Here is a 19,560-nt window from a genome sequence, read left to right as displayed (position 1 = left end):
ATTCTAACTCCAATTCTAACCTCAACACAACCCTAACCCTAATCCCAACCCTAATCATAACCCTAACCACAACCCTAACCCCAACACACCCCTAACCTTAATCCCAACTCTAACCCTAATCCCAACCCCGACCCTCCCCTAACCCTAATTCCAACCCTAACCATAATTCCACCCCTAAACCTAATTCCAACCCTAACACTATTTCTAACCCTAACTCTAACCCTATTTCTAACCCTAACCCTATCTCTAACCCTAAACCTAATTCTAACCCTAATGAAAAAATATATATTTTTTAATTTTATTATCTGTGCCTACCTATGGGGGTGATAAAGGGAGGGTGTATTACTTTTTTATTTTGATCACTGTGAAAGTTTATCACAGTGATCAAAAAGAAAAAATGAATCTGAATCCGGCAAATTACGGCGGGCGCACTGTGCATGCGCCCGCCATTTTCCAAGATGGCGGCGCCCATGATCTGGGATGGCAGGACACCGGGACGGCCAGAGGGACTGTAGGTACCATGGATGGTGAGGGGGGAGCTGAGGGAAGGGGGAGCTGATGTCAACGGCGGCGGCCGCTTGCCCCCGCCAGTCGGTGTGTGTGGGGGGGTCGGGTCTCAGTCTCCAGCCATGGCAGATGCTATTGCAGCATCGGCCATGGCTGGATTGTAATTCACCAAATTTAATTGGTGAAACATTACAAATCGCTCTGATTGGCTGTTTCACTTTTAACAGCTAATCAGAGCGATCGTAGGCACGTGGGGGCTAAGCCACACCCCCTGGTGTTAACTATAAAGGGTCCTCTGTGTGCAGGTCAGGTGACCTTTCAGCGACCCCCGTCACCCGACCCGCAGGGGAGCAATCAACTCATGACGTCACATTGGCGTCATGGGTCGCATTGGCACGACTTTTCATGACGCCTATGTGGCGTCAAAGGTCGGGAAGGGGTTAAATGAGTGAAGTGAACTAAGAAAATGTCTAATTTGAAGAAACTATTCCAATTTATTGAGAAACTTTTAATTAAGGTATCAAACGATATAAAAATATATTTCTGATAATGTTTAGCTAGGGAAGTGATTCCATGTGACTTCCAATTATTGAGATTAAGGTAAGGGATATGAGGTTCTATGGCTTTGATAGAAATTTATGAAAGATGTGAAATCGTTCTCCTTCGCCTAACTCATCCAGTAAAACAGTTGTCGACATGGTTGGGAATCCAGGTTCAAAATGCATAGGACAAATAAACTCCCTCCAGAGTTCATCTAGTAGAATCTCGCATTGTGAAGCATGATTCAATTTGTAGCCAACTGTGGGAATTATTTGAATTCCAACAATCTCTAGTTGTTTCCAAAATTGCAGCCTTATGGTATGCTAATAGTTTAGGAGTCCCCAGACCACCCAACTTATAAGTGCAAAACATGGAATTATAAGCTACTCCTGGCTTCTTTTTTGCCCAGATTAATTTCCCTACCAGGGATTGGAGTTTGCCTATTAGTTTCCTTGAAAGTTTCAAGGGAATACATCTAAAAAAAAAAAAAAAAAAAAAAGAAGCCATCTTGAAAGCCTGTATTCTGGCCATCCAAGAAAAGTGAAGTGAAGCATATCTATATAAATCTATACTTAAAAGACTTACAGAAAAAAAATTCTTTTGTAAAATAAAATTGATAAAATTGGAGGCTGTCAATAATGTATCCATCTAATATGGAACAACTTTCCTAGCTTGATTCTTAGTTTGATGGCAACTAAAATAGGAAAGATCACAGATTTAGAAGCATTCAATTTGTAACAAGAAATATTAGCAAAATCATTTAACGAGTCCACCACTGCACGTAGAGATCTCTTAATATTTGTACACACTATAATTACATCATCAGCATATAAACCGATGACATAATTAACAGTCCCAACCTTTAGCCCCGAGACAGCTCCATTTGCACAAATGGGATCCGCCAGGGGTCCATGAACAAAGCAAAAATGATTGGGGAAAGTGGACACCCCTGAAGGGTGCCATTAGTAATAGAAAAATTACGTCACCTAAAATTTGATGACAGGACTGATGCATTAGAATTAGAGTAAAGGGACAGGATTTCAGATTTTATAGGGCCTACAAAACCAAATCTGGACAAAATCTTATCCAGATAGTCATAGTGTACCCTGTAAAAGGCCTTCTCAGTGTCCAATGACAGGAGTACACCTAGTCACCTAGACAATTCCGCAACTCTAATCAAGTCAATCTCCTTGTGACGTCCTTAGCCTACCGTCCGGCCACAAAACCAACTTGGTCATGGACAACCAATGAGGGCAAAATTTTATGAATTCTGGAAACAAGTTTATAAAAAAATATTGAAATCAAAATTCAGTGAAGATATGAACACTAAATTAGCTGAATTAGTACGGGCTTTCCCCTCTTTAGGGATGGTGATGATCGTGGCTTCCATCCCTGAGTGAGGAATAGCTTCTGAAGGTTGCCAAAAATTAGAAGTCCTGAGTAAATAAGGGCTAAATTAGATGATAAATGGCGAGAATACTTATTTGATAGGCCATCTGGACTATGTTATCTGGACCCGGAGCTGAATTACCTTTGGTTGTATTAATGACATTTTGAATTTCCTGTAAGGTGAAGGAGGCATTAACCTCTTAATCCCATGACGTACTATCCCGTCCATGTGCCCTGGGACTTAATTCCCAGGGACGGGATAGTACGTCATAGCGATCAGCGGCGCCCACGTGGTGAGCGCCGCTGATCGCGGCCGGGTGTCAGCTGATTATCACAGCTAACACCCGGCACAATGTGTCAGGGGCGATCACGGACCACCCCCGACACGTTAACCCCTTGCACACCGCGATCAAACACGATCGCGGTGTACCAGGGGTTAAAGGGAAGCATCGGCAGGGAGGGGGCTCTCTCCGTGCTTCCCTGAGCCCCCCACGGCAGCGCAATGTGCAGCGCTGCTGCGGGGGGCTCTTTCCCTACAGGCCCCCGGATCCAAGATGGCGACGGGGACCTTCGGGGGCCTGCAGGGAGCCGGCTTCCTCAGTGCCTGCAAAGCGCAGGCGCGAGGAAGCCTGCTGATCTGTCACAGTGATCTGTGATGTGACAGATCAGCGATCTATCACAGAACAGTGATGTCCCTCCTGGGACAATGTAATAAAGTTAAAAAAAAAAAAAGTGTTAAAATAATTAAAAAAAAAAAATCGCCAAATAAATTAGAAGAAAAAAAAAATATTCCCCCAATAAATTCATTTTTTGGAAAAAAAAAAACAAAAAAAACAATAAAAGTACACATATTTGGTATCGCTGCGTCCGTAACGACCTGCCCTATAAAACTGTCCCATTAGTTAACCCCTTTAGTGAACCCCTTAAAAATAAAAAACGAAGCAAAAAATAATGATTTATTATCATAACGCCGAACAAAAAGTGCAATAACACGCGATCAAAAAGACGCATATAAATATCCATGGTACCGCTGAAGACGTCATCTTGTCCCGCAAAAAACGAGCCGCCATACAGAATCATCAGCGAAAAAATAGAAAAGTTATAGCTCGCAGAAAAAAAGCGATTCAAAAATAATTATTTTTTATATAAAATAGTTTTCATTGCATAAAACCGACAAAACATAAAAAAACGACCTAAATGAGGTATCGCTGTAACCGTACTGACCCAAAGAATAAAAGCGCTTTAGCAATTTTATCGCACGCGGAATGGTGTAAACGCACCCCCCCAAAAGAAATTCATGAAACGCTGGTTTTTGTTCATTCTGCATCCCAAAAATCGGAATAAAAAGCGATAAAAAAAGTCACGTGCCCGAAAACGGTACCAATAAAAACGTCAACTCGTCCCGCCATAAATAGTAAATCAAACCCCCCGTTATCACCCCCTTAGTTAGGGAAAAATAATAAAATTAAAAGAAAATGTATTTATTTCCATTTTCCCATTAGGGTTAGGGCTAGGGTTAGGGCCAGGGCTAGGGCTGAGATTTGGGTTAGGGGTGTGTTGGGGTTAGGGTTGGAGTTAGAATTGGGGGTTTCCACTGTTTGGGCACATCAGGTGTTCTCCAAATGCAACATGGCGTCTGATCTCAATTCCAGCCAATTCTGAGTTGAAAAAGTCAAATGGTGGTCCTTCCATTCCAAGCTCTGCCATGCGCCCAAACAGTGTTTTACCCCCACATATAGGGTATCAGCCTACTCAGGACATTGCAAAACAACTTTTGGGGTAAAATTTCTCCTGTTACCCTTAGGAAAATAAGAAACTGGGGGCAAAAATATCATTTTTGTGGAAAAAAATGATTTTTTTATTTTCATGCGCGGGCATTATAAACTTCTGTGAAGCCCTTGGGGGTTCAAAGTGCTCATCACACATCTAGATAAGTTCCTTAGGGGGTCTAGTTTCCAAAATGGGGTCATTTGTGGGGGGTTTCCACTGTTTAGGTACATTAGGGGCTCTCCAAAGGCAACATGACACCCGCAGACCATTCCATCAAAGTTTGCATTCCAAAACGTCACTACTTCCGTTCCGAGCCCCGACGTGTGCCCATACAGTAGTTTTCTCCCACATATGGAGTGCCAGCGTACTCAGGACAAATTGGACAACAACTTTTGGGGACTAAAAGATCATGTTTGTGGAAAAAATACGTTTTTTTTTATTTTCACGCCCGGGCGTTCTAAACTTCTATGAAGCACTGGAGGGGTCAAAGTGCTCACCACACAAATTCAGGACAAATTGCACAGTAACTTTTAGGGTCCTCTTACCCTTGGGAAAATAAAAATTGGGGGTGAAAAGTTCATTTTTGTGGAAAAAATATGATTTTTTAATTGTACCGCTGTACGTTATAAACTTCTGTGAAGCCCTTGTGGGTTCAAAGTTCTCACCACATATCTAGATAAGTTCCTTGGGGGGGTCTAGTTTCCAAAATGGGGTCACTTGTGGGGGGTTTCCACTGTTTAGGTACATCAGGGGCTCTCCAATTGTGACATGGCGTCCGATCTGAATTCCAGCCAATTGTGCATTGAAATAGTCAAACGGCGCTCCTTCCCTTCTGAGCTCAGCCATGCACCCAAACAGTGGTTCCCCCCCACATATCAGGTATCAGCGTACTCAGGACAAATTGCACAATAAATTTTGCAGTCCAATTTCTCCTGTTACCCTTGGTAAAATAAAAAAAATTGAACCTGAAGTATTTTTTTTGTGAAAAAAAGTTAAATGTTCATTTTTGCTATTATTTCCCTCTACTCCTCTTTGGTCAGACCTCATCTGGAATATTGTGCCCAGTTTTGGGCACCACATTTTAAAAAAAGACATCAACAAACTGGAGCAAGTTCAGAAAAGAGCAACCAGAATGGTGACCGGTCTGCAAACCCTGTCTTATGAGGAAAGGTTGCAGGATTTGGGATTTAGTTTGCAAAAGAGAAGACTGAGAGGAGACTTAATAGCTGTCTACAAATATCTAAAGGGCTGTCACATTGTAGAAGGATCAACTTTATTCTCATTTGCACAAGGAAAGACTAGAAGCAATGGGATGAAACTGAATGGGAGGAGACACAGATTAGATATTAGAAAAAACTTTTTGACAGTTAGAGTGATCAATGAGTGGAACAAGCTGCCACGAGAAGTGGTGAGCTCTCCTTCAATGGAAGTCTTCAAACAGAGGCTGGACAGACATCTGACTGGGATGATTTAGCGAATCCTGCTTTGAGCAGGGGGTTGGACCAGATGGCCCAGGAGGTCCCTTCTAACTCTACGATTCTATGATTCTATGAGTGAATAGGTTTGAATGGAGGGCCTGTTAGTGTGGATAGTACAAGATTTAGGTCCCATGATGGTAATCTTTGATTAGCTATCGGCCTGGATCTGGATAAGGCCTTAATAATCTGTCACTCAAGGATTACCTACCACATCATGGTTATAAAGGCGCCCAAGGCCGTTACTTGTACCTTTAATGTGTTGACCGCTAGACCCTGTCTAGGCCCTTTTGTAGAAATTCTAGGATTTTATCAATGTGAACTCCGTCCTGAACCTTTACCCTCGAAGTGGATAAGAATTTTTTTCCACGTTCTCCCGTAGGCTCTCATCGTAACCGGTCTCCTACTTTTTTGTAATGTGGTTATCAGGTTAAAAACCCTCTGTCTCTCATCAGTGCCCTCTCAAATTCCATGCTGTTAAATGGAGCCTTCCTGCCTGAGGGTGTAACACTGGGCCCTGCGATAGCAGGTCCGGGAGATGCGGTAGGATCCATGGGTCGGTTACCGAGAATATTCTTTGCAAGGAGAACCAGGTTCTTTTGGGCCAGAAGGGGGCTATTAAAATCATTCTTGCCCCATCCTCCCTGACTTTTCTTAGCACTGCTGGGATCAGCATGATCAGGGGAAAGGCATATGTTAGGCCCTATGTCCATGGGAGTATGAAGGCGTCCAGAGCTAAAGGATTCCCCCTGGGGTCTATGGAGCAGAAAGCTTCCACTTTTTTGTTTCTGAAGTCGGCGAACAGATCTGTGTCCGGGGCCCCCCACATTTTTACAATCTGCTGAAAAACGGACCGCTTTAGGACCCATTCCCCTTGTCGTAATTGCGTGCGACTCAAAGTCTGCCCTTTGATTCTCTGTGCCCCGGATGTGTAGTGCTGACAGAGATAGCAGGTTTGCCTCTGCTAATTTGAGGACTCTGGAGGATGTGTCCATTAGGGCTCGGGACCTGGTTCCCCCCTGATGATTTATATATGCTATTGTGACTCGATTGTCCGAAAATATGCGGACATGATGACCGCGGAGCAGGGGTAAGAAGTGTTAATGCGTAGCCCACTGCTAAGAGATCATACTGGTTCGAGGAGGCTTCTAATTTTTGAACTCCCCTCGCACCCTGGGCCACTTCGTTGTTCATGTGTGCTCCCCACCCCGTGGGACTGGCGTCTGTGGTAACTATGTGTGTTATTTTTGTTACCCAGGGGATCCCTTTGGAAAGGTTGTCTTGGATTTTCCACCAGGTTAGGGAATGAGCAGTTTTTGAATTTAGGGTAATACGACCCTCTAGGTGTCCCCCTACTGCAGACTAGTTGGCTAGTACATCCCACTGTAGATCTCTCGTGTGTAACTGAGCCCATTGGACTGCTGGCAGGCAGGCGGAGAGACAACCTAGTCGTGACATTGCTTTTCTTAATGTCATGGAGGAATTTTGGATGGCTCTTGTTACAATTTGAGCGATTTTCTCCTTCTTGCGGTCTGGGAGGCGGCACTCTTGAATGTTTGAGTCCAATGTTAGAATTCCTGTACTCTGCTGGGCTCCAATCTTGATTTTTTTAGATTTAGGAGCCAGCCCAGGCCCTGCAGAGTGTCCATCACCCTGTCCCTCTGTTCCCAGCGTTTTTGAGCCGAGCTGCTTGCTATTAAAAAATAGTCCAGATACGGGATTATTATTATGTCTTGCTCCCTTATATGGGCCATTATCTCTGCCACTATTTTGGTAAATACCCGTGGAGCTACAGATATTCCGAATGGCAAGGCTCTGTACTGGAGTTCTCTTATCTCGCTAACCTGAGATATTTCCTGGAGTTTTTGTGAATGGGGACGTGATAATAGGCGTCGCTGAGATCTAACACCATCATGAAGCAGTTCGGGAACAGGATTTTGGTAGTGGACCTGATTGACTCCATTTTGAAGCTTTGACTTTTTTTTTTTTTTTTAGTTTATAATTGTTTGAAACGTGCCATCTGGCTTGGTCACCAGGAAAAAATGGGGAGTAAAACCCCCTGCCCCTTCCCTGAAGGGGAACCTCCTGGAGGACTCCTTTTTCTACCAGGCTTAGGACTTCGTTTTCTAGGGCTTCCTGCTCTTGCATACTGGATCTTAGCGGAGTCATTACATACTTTTGAGGCGGGAGGGAGAGAAAGTCTATCCTTAGGCCCTCCTGGATTAGGGGTTTACTATCCATGGGTTGTTTGAGATTCTTTTCCAGGTTGGGAGAAAAAGGTTTAACCTCCCCCCCCACCCTGAGCAAACTGTCACCTAGAGGGCTTTTTGTCTCAGGACAAGTTGCCGAATAGGAACCCTCTATCTCTTCTCTTGTCATCCCACTTTTGCTCTCTCGGTGGTCTCCGCTGAAGAAACTTTCTATTCCGAAAAGGCCTCTTAAATGCTGCCGGCCCTAAATTTGGGAACTCTTTCTTCTTGCCTTGCTTTCTGGAGGATGTCGTCTAACGTCTCCCCAAAAAGGAATTTTCCTTCACAGGGGATTTAACACAGTTTCATCTTGGTCTGTAGATCCCCCGGCCAGCTTTTAAGTCATAATGGTCTACGTGCTGCATTTGAGAGTGCTGCTGCTTTGGACGATAACCGGACTGAGTCTGCCGATGAGTCCGCTAGGAAGGCAGCCGCTCCCCTTATTACTGGGATAGAGTCTAGGATTTTATCCCTTTGCGTCCCTTCTCTTAGTTGCTTTTCTAGTTGGTCCACCCAAATCATTAGGGCTCTCGAAGTACATGTTGCCGCTATGGCTGGCCTGAGGTTACCTCCAGCTGACTCCCATGCACCTTTAAGAAAGGTATCTGCCTTTTTATCTAGGGGATCCCTGAGGGTGCCCATGTCCTCAATGGGGAGGGCGAATTTTTTTTTTTTTTTTGAGGCCTTTGGCGACAGCTACATGGAGCTTCGGGGCTTTATCCCAAGATGTAGATGCCTCTTTCTCAAAGGGATATTTCCTTTTAAGGGAAGGGACCGTGGTGTTTTTCCTATCCGGTTTATCACATTCTTTTTTGATTAGACCCCGCACATTTTCATTTAGCAGGAAAACTCTCCACTTTTTCTGGCCCAGTCCCCCGAACATTATGTCCTGGACTGTTTTATCGGGCCTAGGGTCCAGCACCCCCCCCCCCCATGGTAGACCTTACCGCTTTCACTAGTTTGTCTACCTCGTCTGGGGTGAAGCAGTGACGCACCTCTGTTTCCTCGTCTGAGGAACTGGAATCTGAGGTTTTTGACATGATTTCTCCCGCCGTCGAGGAATCCGACTGGGAAGTCACTATTGTGTCTTTCTTTTTTGATTTGTCCCTATGCTTAAGGGGTGTAAGGGCACTTTGAACCTCCAATTTTATTGCGGCTCTTAGGTCAGAGGCCAAATCCGGAGTTTCCCAACAGAGGATTTCTTTTGTACATGACTCAGTTTTTTTTTTCTCCCAAGAAATAGGTAGGGGACTAGCACAAGTGGGGCACTCCCTGTTCTTTTTCCCCTTCCTTCCCTAGTAAGGGAAATGGATTTTCAATACAATGGTGAACATTCACGAAGATCACTCACCCTAAAGTATGCGGCTGCAGGTACCGATTCGGGAGATGGAGTCAGGTCCTGAATAGGCTGCTCTCCTGGTGGCGATTTGCACCTTGCAGCTGACGTGCTACGCTGCGTGGAGTGACTACTAGAACGACCATCCGTACTGCGTTCCTTTTGACGACGATGGTGGTGCTGCTGCTAAAGCTGCTGCCTGGCTTGCTGCTCCTGTTGCTGGTCACTATCCCCTTCAGGATCGCTTCCAGCCAGGAGCGCTTGTGCAGCCACCATTTTAAATTTCCCGGCTGAGACGTCACCGCTCCCATCCTGCACCGCGGTCCCCGGGAGAGCGCTCCTGCGCATGGCGCCGGTTCTCGGGACCCGGAAGCCGGCTTCTACTTCCGGGGCGGCCACCATCTTGGTACACCTCTGTACCCCGGCGCCGCCCGCATGTTTGCCGGGTCCCCGCGAGCCCCGACTTCCTCTCCGGAGCGGCGTCTCCGGCGTCTCTCCCGCCCGCTCACCCGGCAGCCCGCATCGGCTCCAGCAGTGGCGGCTTCGGGCACCTCACCCTCCCGAGGCAGGGGCCTCCCCACTGCCATCAACGGTCAGGCCGGCCCCGGATCCTGGACACACGAAAGGTACCGTCCTGTGGGTCCCCCGTCAGGGACAGGAACCCAACTGGAGGTGGAGGAGAGGTACCGCCCTTTTTATCTGTAGGTTCCTGTCCCTGAAGGGTGGATCCCCTCTCTCCGTGTCATGGGTGAGAGAGAAAACTGCCCAACAAGATACCAAAGGTGAAGAAATCGCTCACTACATGTGTGAGCTGTGAGTACCACGCAATTTTAGAACTAAAGTCCAGCAAATCTCCTATTAATCTACTAATAGGAGACAAATTCAGGTTAGGACCAGAGATACCCTAATCCTTGCTCAAAGAAAAGAAGCCTGTAGGGGAAGTCAAGCCATTGACCCCTAGGGGTCAAGTTTCTTCTGAAATCCAGTTGATAGAGGATTCTTCTCAGATGACTGTGGCAAAAGATCACACTTGTGAAGAAGTTTCACAATTGGGATCATCTGAGGAGATTATAAACATGGGCAGTTCCTGAATGGTGACTGGGACTTAACTGGGAACCTCCATCTGTATGAGATGTTATCTCTTAATATTTTAGACACTCCTGCAAATTCTCTTTTTCCAGGGTCACAGCAGATAACTCTGGGAAAGCATCTGGAAGATTAATGTTCCCCCTCCAATTGCAAAAAGATGCCCTTAGTCTTAAAGAAGTAACGTATATACTTGTGTATAAGCCGACCTGCGTATAAGCCGACCCCCCTAATTTTGCCACAAAAAAACTGGGAAAACTTATTGACTCACATATAAGCCTAGGGTTAATGGTGGTCCAGGAATATGCTCCATAGATAAAACTCTCCCCATATGCTGCTGCACAAGGGTTAATGCTGGCCCAAGAAGATGCTCCATAAATACCCCCCATATGCTGCTGCACAAGGGTTAATGCTGCTCCATAAGATGCTCCATAAATACCTCCCATAATATGCTGCTGCACAAGGGTTAATGCTGCCCCATAAGATGCTCCATAAATACCCCCCATAATATGCTGCTGCACAAGGGTTAATGCTGCTCCATAAATACCCCCCATAATATGCTGCTGCACAAGGGTTAATGCTGCCCTGTAAGAATCATAGAATCATAGAATCGTAGAGTTGGAAGGGACCTCCTGGGCCATCTGGTCCAACCCCCTGCTCAAAGCAGGATTCGCTAAATCATCCCAGTTAGATGTCTGTCCAGCCTCTGTTTGAAGACTTCCATTGAAGGAGAACTCACCACTTCTCGTGGCAGCCTGTTCCACTCATTGATCACTCTAACTGTCAAAAAGTTTTTTCTAATATCTAATCTGTGTCTCCTCCCATTCAGCTTCATCCCATTGCTTCTAGTCTTTCCTTGTGCAAATGAGAATAAAGTTGATCCTTCTACAATGTGACAGCCCTTTAGATATTTGTAGACAGCTATTAAGTCTCCTCTCAGTCTTCTCTTTTGCAAACTAAACATTCCCAAATCCTGCAACCTTTCCTCATAAGACAGGGTTTGCAGACCGGTCACCATTCTGGTCGCTCTTTTCTGAACTTGCTCCAGTTTGTTGATGTCTTTTTTAAAATGTGGTGCCCAAAATTGGACACAATATTCTAGATGAGGTCTGACCAATGAGGAGTAGAGGGAAATAATTACTTCACGTGATCTAGACTGTATGCTTCTGTTAATACATCCTAGAATTGCATTTGCCTTTTTTGCTGCTGCATATGTAAGATGCTCCATAAATACCCCAAATAATATGCTGCTGCACAAGGGTTAATGCTGCCCCATAAGATGCTCCATAAATACCCCAAATAATATGCTGCTGCACAAGGGTTAATGCTGCCCCATAAGATGCTCCATAAATACCCCCATATGCTGCTGCACAAGGGTTAATGCTGCTCCATAAATACCCTCATAATATGCTGCGGCACAAGGGTTAATGCTGCTCCATAAATACTCCTTATTTGCTGCTGCTGCCACTGCTGCAATTAAAAAAAAAAAAAAAATAATGACATACTCACCTCTCCGTCCCTGGGGGTCAGGTGCCGGTGTCTTGAGCCCCAGGCACTGGCATAAGTATGCACATATTCATGACTTTAATGAGCGGTACCACGAGACCACTGAACACAGGAAAGACGACCGAGGGAGAAGCAGGGGCTGCAGAGACATGCCAGGAGGGGTGAGTATGGTCTATGACAACCCCGCTCCCCCTCCCCCGCCCACCCACGGTATATGACTCGCGTATAAGCTGAGAGGGGGACTTTCAGCCCCAAAAAATGGGCTGAAAATCTCGGTTTATACACGGTATATGTGCACCAGGGTGTCATGAGGAACTGAAGGGCTGAGGTTTTTAGGTTTGAGAACCCTGCACATATTCTGTCCACCATGAGATGCCTGGGGTCAGCACCAGTAATCACCTCCTGTAGTAACTCTTAAAAATACCGTATATACTCGCGTATAAGCCGAGATTTTCAGCCCATTTTTGGGGGCTTAAAGTCCCCCTCTCGGCTTATACGCGAGTCATATACAGGGGGTCAGCCGGGGAGGGGGAAAGGGGGTGTAAGAGATCATACTCACCCCCTCCTGGCGTGGTCTCTGCAGCCCCCCTGCTTGCTCCATGCTTTTGGCGCCCCTGCTCTTCCTGCTTTCAGCGGTCACGTGGTACCGCTCATTAAACTCATGAATATGCGCATATACATGAGTTTAATGAGCGGTACCACGTGACCGCTGAAACGGATCGCCGTTTTTCCCTGTTGTAACAAAATTGCAGGGATAAAACGTCAATCCGCAAATACGGTGGACCGCAAAAACAAGCTACCGCTGTTTTTGTGGTACCATTGATTTAAATGGAGGCGGTATCCGTGAAAAATATAGAGTAAGCTTGATATCTTTTCACGGCCGTATAAACGGCCCTCACGGCCATATGGGACACGGCGCTCCGATATATTATGGAGGGCCGTTTTTGCGCAACCATAGAAATCTATTGGTGCTGCAAAAACAGCCCACAAAAACATGGCAAGTGTAAAAGCAGCCTTAGCAAGTAGCGCATGAAAATCTGACAGCACTAGGATGTAACAATCAGTGTGCTGCCAGAGTTTCAGTAAAAATGGACAGGTGTTTTATATTGCTCTCCATATACCGTTTTCCGTCTAAGGCCGGGATCACACTTGCGATTTAAACGGCCGAGTTTCGCATGGTAATACACGGCGCTGCCGCCGGGACTCAGGAGCGGGGCATGCGACCGCATAGCAATACATGGAGCTGCACGCCCCGCTCCTGAGTCCCGGCGGCAGCGCCATGTATTACCATGCGAAACTCGGCCGTTTAAATCGCAAGTGTGATCCCGGCCTAAAAACACAAACGTGAACATCCTCAAAGACTAGTACAGAAAGAACATTTAATTGATAAAAAAGAAAAAGTAAACAATTTTCAATTCATCCCACATTTGAAAGTATTACTAAACAAGAGTGTAAATTTCCAATAATATTCAGTTGGGCAGCAGTGTTATTTATTTTTTTTTTTTTTTAAAGACAGCAGGTTATAGAGTCAGAAACTTTATGATAAATTAATAATTTGCTTCTTTTTGACTATTTTTACATTTTAATATTTAACATTTGCAAACAGGTTTGCAAAATAGGATTCTGCTAAACATTGGCCAATAGCCCAAAGCAAGTCTGGTCAATTTATCACAACACATTCAAGAAGCCATGAAAATTCATATAGATAAAAGGCGTAGAATGAATGAATGGTAGTGGAATTACATAGCGAAATAAGTGTAATTTTTTACCTCTCCATTTTCAAACGTGATTTCCCGTACAAGTGGCACACACTTATCTTGTGTCCAAGCAAAAGTCAAATCAAAATTCGTGAGTGATCCCAAGTACACCATATCAGGAGCATTTTCCTTTATGAAAAACAAAATGTTTAGATTTCAGTTTTATAACAGTGAGAACAAAGTGGTCTACTATAAATATATAAGCACAATGATAAATCTTTGCAAATCAGATTGTCAAAAACAAGTTTGAAATCCCCAAAGCCATTTACAAAAAAATAAATAAAAAAAAGTGGGTTTTAAAACAGAAGACACAAAAATTCTTGCTCCTGCAACATGCAGTCAAAGTGTCGTACCAGGCACTAATTATCTTTTTCGAAAGAACAGTAAAATTATATACAGGGGCTGACCAGCAAATGATTGATATTAACCCCTTTACCACCAAGGGTGGTTTGCACGTTCATGACCGGGCCAATTTTTACAATTCTGACCACTATCCCTTTATGAGGTAATAGTACTTCAGGTCCAATTTTTTTTATTTTACCAAGGGTAACAGGAGAAATTGGACAGGAAAAGTTATGTGCAATTCTCCTGAGTACGCTGATACCCCATATATGCAAGTAAACCACTGTTTGGGTGCATGACAGAGCTCAGAAGGGAAGGAGCGCCGTTTGACTTTTTCAATGCAAAATTGTCTGGAATTCAGATCGGACGCCATGTCACGTTTGGAGAGCCCCTGATGTACCTAAACAGTGGAAACCCCCAACAAGTGACCCCATTTTGGAAACTAGATCCCCCAAGGAACTTATCAAGATATGTGGTGAGAACTTTGAACCCACAAGGGCTTCACAGAAGTTTATAACGTACAGCTGTACAATTAAAAAAAATCATATTTTTTCCACAAAAATGATCTTTTCCCCCCAATTTTTATTTTCCCAAGGGTAACAGGACCCTAAAAGTTATTGTGCAATTTGTCCTGAGTACGCTGATACCCCATATGTGGGTGTAAACGACTATTTGGGCGCAAGGCAGAGCTCAGAAGGGAAGTAGCGCCATTTGACTTTTTCAGCTGGAATTGAGATTGGACACCATGTCGCGTTAGGAAAGCCCCTGATGTGCCAAAACAGTGGCAACCCCCCACAAATGACACCATTTTGGAATCTAGACCCCCCAAGGAACTTATCTAGATGTGTGGTGAGCACTTTGAACCCCCAAGGGCTTCACAGAAGTTTATAACGCCCGGGCGTGAAAATAAAAAACCTTATTTTTTCCACAAACATGATCTTTTAGTCCCCAATTTTTTTACTTTCCCAAGGGTAACAGGAGAAATTGGACCCCAAAAGTTGTTGTCCAATTTGTCCTAAGTACGCTGATACCCCATATGTGGGAGAAAACTACTATATGGGCACACGTTGGGGCTCGGAAGGGAAGTAGTGACGCTTTGGAATGCAGATTTTGATGGAATAGTCTGCGGGTGTCATGTTGCCTTTGGAGAGTCCCTGATGTACCTAAACAGTGGAAACCCCCCACAAGTGACCCCATTTTTGAAACTAGACCCCCTAAGGAACTTATCTAGATGTGTGGTGAGCACTTTGAACCCCCAGTGCTTCACAGAAGTTTATAACGCCTGGGCGTGAAAATAAAAAAATCATTTTTTTTCCACAAAAATGATATTTTTGCCCTCAATTTTTTATTTTCCTAAAGGTAACAGGAGAAATTGGACCCCAAAAGTTGATGTCCAATTTGTCCTGAGTAGGCTGATATCCCATATGTGGGGGTAAAACACTGTTTGGGCGCATGGCAGAGCTTGGATGGGAAGGAGCACCATTTGACTTTTTCACCGCAGAATTGGCTGGAATTGAGATCAGACGCCATGTTTTGTTTGGAGAGCACCTGATGTGCCCAAACAGTGGAAACCCCCCAATTTTAACTCCAACCCTAACCCCAACACACCCCTAACCCTAATCTCAGCCCTAACCCTAGCGGGAAAAAGAAAATAAATACATTTTTTAAATTTTATTAATTTTCCCTAACTAAGGGGGTGACAACGGGGGGTTTGATTTACTATTTATAGCGTGTTTTTATTTTTTGCAGCTGCCACACGCTAAAAGACGCTTTTTATTGTAAAATAGTTTTTGCATCACCACATTTTGAGAGCTATAATTTTTCCATATTTTGACCCATTGAGTCATGTGAGGTCGAGTTAACGTTTTTATTGGTACCATTTTCGGGCACGTGACATTTTTTGATCGCTTTTTATTCCGATTTTTGGGACGCAGAATGAACAAAACCAGCATTTCAAGAATTTCTTTTGGGGGGTGCGTTTACACCGTTCCGCGTGCGGTAAAATTGATAAGGTGGTTTTATTCTTCGGGTCAGTATGATTACAGCAATACCTCATTTATGTCATTTTTTTATGTTTTGGCGCTTTTATGCAATGAAAACAATTTTATATAAAAAAATAATTATTTTTGCTTTATTCTGCGAGCTATAACTTATTTTTTTGCTGATGACGCTGTGTGGCAGCTCATTTTTGTGGGACAAGATGATGTTTTAAGCGGTACCTTGGATATTTATATCCGTCTTTTTGATCGCGCGTTATTGCACTTTTTGTTCGGTGGTATGATAATAAAGCATTAATTTTGTTTTTTATTTTTTTAAGGGGTTCGCTAAAGGGGTTAACTAATGGGACAGTTTTATAGGGTGGGTCGTTACGGACGCGGCGATACAAAATATGTGTACTTTTTTTTTTATTTCCAGAAAATAAATTTATTAGGGAATATATTTTTTCTATTTATTTAGTGATTTTTTATAAATTATTTTTACACTTTTTTTTAACTTTATTATACTGTCCCAGGGGGGACATCACTGTAATGTGACAGATCGCTGATCTGTCACATCACAGATCGCTGTGACAGATCAGCGATCTGTCACAGGCGCTTCACTAGGCTTCCTCATGCCTGCGCTTTTCAGGCAGTAAGGAAGCCAGCTCCCTGCAGGCCCCCGAAGGTCCCCGCCGCCATATTGGATCCGGGGACCTGCAGGGAAGGAGGCCCCCGCAGCAGCGCTGCACATTGCGCTACTGTGGGGGTCTCAGGGAAGCACGGAGGGAGCCCCCTCCCTTCCGATGCTTCCCTAAACCACCGGTACACTGCGATCGTGTTTGATTGCAGTGTACCAGGGGTTAACGTGCCAGGTACAAAAGATGCAAAAACTTGGCACTCAAAAGAAAAATAGATTTGACAGTTCCTTTATTGTAAAAGGCATCCAGTTAAATATACTTCTTTTACTTCTTTAAACGTTTTCGGTCATACAATTGACCTTCATCAGAAACAGAATTTTTTCACAGTTGGTTTCAACTAGAATGAGTTTACAAGAAGACAAGACAGTATGGTTAGTGAACAAATAAGTATCTAACAAATATCTGAGCAACAGGATGCTGATAATGACCGTATGAACATCATGTAAAGTTTAGACGAAACTCAGGATTCGCTATTTCAGTATTTATCTAGTCATCGACCTTTCGTCTAAACTTTACATGATGTTCATACGGTCATTATCAGCATCCTGTTGCTCAGATATTTGTTAGATACTTATTTGTTCACTAACCATACTGTCTTGTCTTCTTGTAAACTCATTCTAGTTAAAACCAACTGTGAAAAAATTCTGTTTCTGATGAAGGTCAATTGTATGACCGAAAACGTTTAAAGAAGTAAAAGAAGCATATATAACTGGATGCCTTTTACAATAAAGGAACTGTCAAATCAATTTTTCTTTTGAGTGCCAAGTTTTTGTACTACATTGTTAGTTGGCTGGATACCCGACTTGTGCACCTCTCTCCACACTGAGTGCCGTGTTTTTTCTATTTTGCCCCTGACACATTGTCACAGCTGACACCCGGCACTATCAGCTGACACCCGGCCGCCATCAGCGGCGCTCCCCACTGGGGGCGCCATCTGATCTCTATGACGTACTATCCCGTCCCCGGTCATAGGGGCCCGGGTACCGTGGACAGGATAGTATGTCAAATGTCGGGAAGGGGTTAAACAGATAGGAATTAGAACAAATTAATGAAGACAAATCTTCATAATGCACATCATTTACTCAAACTAACAAGAAAATAGAAATTTGCTTTGCATACAATTTATGATCTGATATACGGTACAGTAAATATTTCTTAGTGAGAAAAACTAAAATCATACTCACTCCTATGGGCCTGTAGATAACATTGTCTCCACTAAACCTCTCTGGCTTTGACACCTCTCTAAACAAGGATGTAAATAAGAAAAAAATAGCATAAATCATAAATTAGCACAAATTCTGCAATTAGAGACCTTAAGAAGCCTATTTTGGCCTTCAGGACACCGCACAAAAGATGCTTTTACGCAGCGATTCGGAAATCACACGATAGTAGTAAATGCTTGTCAATATATGGTGTGCTAAAAGGAAGAATTTAAACCCCATGACAGTAAAGAAGAAAATGAGTGTCAATGTGAAAAAAGTAAAGGGGAGTGTGGAGAAGGAAATGTGTAAATATGTGAAAAAGAGAACACATAAGTGATGGATGCCAGACAGGGAAAGCAAATTAAGGCAACCAAAAAAGGGAACTAAGACAACAATGTCAGGCATGAAACCCCAAAAATGCACAGAATTTTAATCTGATGTGTGTGTGAACAAAATTTTGTACATAACGTTGCAGATATGCACAATTTTTTTGGGTGGTTTCATATCCCTTACTTTTATAGTTACCATATAGTTTTATAGTTACACCGGTGTCCATTGCTCCACCCCGACAAGGCCTGTGTGCCTTCACATCACACACTTTGCACCTCAGTGACCTGAACCCGCCAGCATTCAAGGTGTGGAAAAAGGGGCCAATTTCATCTTCCAATCGCGCTTGTAACTAATATTTTGTATATGTTCTTTTGAGATTCCAGGTGCATTTGTGATATATAAATGGATTGTGCTTGTAAGACAAAACAATGTTTATACATCTTTTGTGCACTGCCGCATTATTTTATTAAGTTTTGATATTTAACCCCTTTACCCCAAGGGTGGTTTTGCATGTTAATGACCGCGCCAATTTTTACACTTCTGACCACTGTCTCTTTATGATGTAATAACTCTGGAACGCTTCCATGGATCCCGGTGATTCTGACATTGTTTTCTCATGACATATTGTACTTTATGATAGTGGTAAAATTGATATGACTTGCGTTTATTTGTGAAAAAAATGGAAATTTGGCAAAACTTTTGAAAATGTCACAATTTTCCAACTTTGAATTTTGATGCCCTTAAAACGGAGAAATATGTCACACAAAATAGTTAACATTTCCCACATGTCTACTTTACATCAGCACAATTTTGGAACCCAAGTTTTTTTTGTTAGTTATAAGGGTTAAAAGTTGACCAGCGATTTCTCATTTTTACAACACCATTTTTGTTAGGGACCACATCACATTTGAAGTCACTTTGAGGGGTCTATATGATAGAATGATGTCGCTTTTGGGTACTTTCTAAAAACTGCAACTCTGAAGGTGCTCAAAACCACATTCAAGAAGTTTATTAACCCTTCAGGTGCTTCACAGGAATTTTTGGAATGTTTAAAAAAATATGAACATTTACCGTAGAGTAGAAGCTGAGATTTTCAGTTTTTTTTTAGGCTGAAAGTGCCCCTCTCGGCTTATACTCAAGTCACTGTCCCAGGGGGTAGGCGGGGGAGGGGGAGCGCAGGAGCCAGCGGCTGTCAGAGCATACTCACCCCCTCCTGGCACGGTCTCTGCACTACCCTGCTTCTCAGACAGTCTCCGGCGCCGCAGCTCTTTCTGTGATCAATGGTCACGTTGTACCGCTCATTAAAGTAATGAATATGCATGCGACTCCACTCCCATAGGCGTGGAGTGCATATTGATTACATTTTGATTACCATGTGACCGCTTAACACCGGA

The 19,560-nt window shown here is 43.7% G+C and overlaps 1 protein-coding gene across 1 annotated transcript in view; it reads right to left on the bottom strand.

Annotated features, from left to right (window-relative positions):
* Nucleotides 1–17,966, bottom strand: part of ERP44 (endoplasmic reticulum protein 44) — a 97,130-nt gene extending 79,164 nt beyond the window's left edge. Inside the window, exons 1-2 of the mRNA XM_073587664.1 lie at nucleotides 17,819–17,966; nucleotides 13,628–13,744 (exon numbers count right to left, since the gene is read on the bottom strand). Of these exons, the coding sequence (XP_073443765.1) occupies nucleotides 13,628–13,744; nucleotides 17,819–17,917 (216 nt within the window). The 5' untranslated portion in view covers nucleotides 17,918–17,966. The remainder of the gene's footprint in view (nucleotides 1–13,627; nucleotides 13,745–17,818) is intronic.
* Nucleotides 17,967–19,560: the final 1,594 nt, after the last annotated feature.

This window comes from Dendrobates tinctorius, unplaced genomic scaffold, assembly GCF_039654945.1.
Source record: "Dendrobates tinctorius isolate UK_male_01 unplaced genomic scaffold, ASM3965494v1 ptg000102l, whole genome shotgun sequence".
In the NCBI taxonomy this organism is placed as follows: domain Eukaryota; kingdom Metazoa; phylum Chordata; class Amphibia; order Anura; family Dendrobatidae; genus Dendrobates; species Dendrobates tinctorius.
The sequence above is the reverse complement of the archived record's forward strand: the minus strand, read 5'-3'. Positions and strand labels throughout refer to the sequence as shown.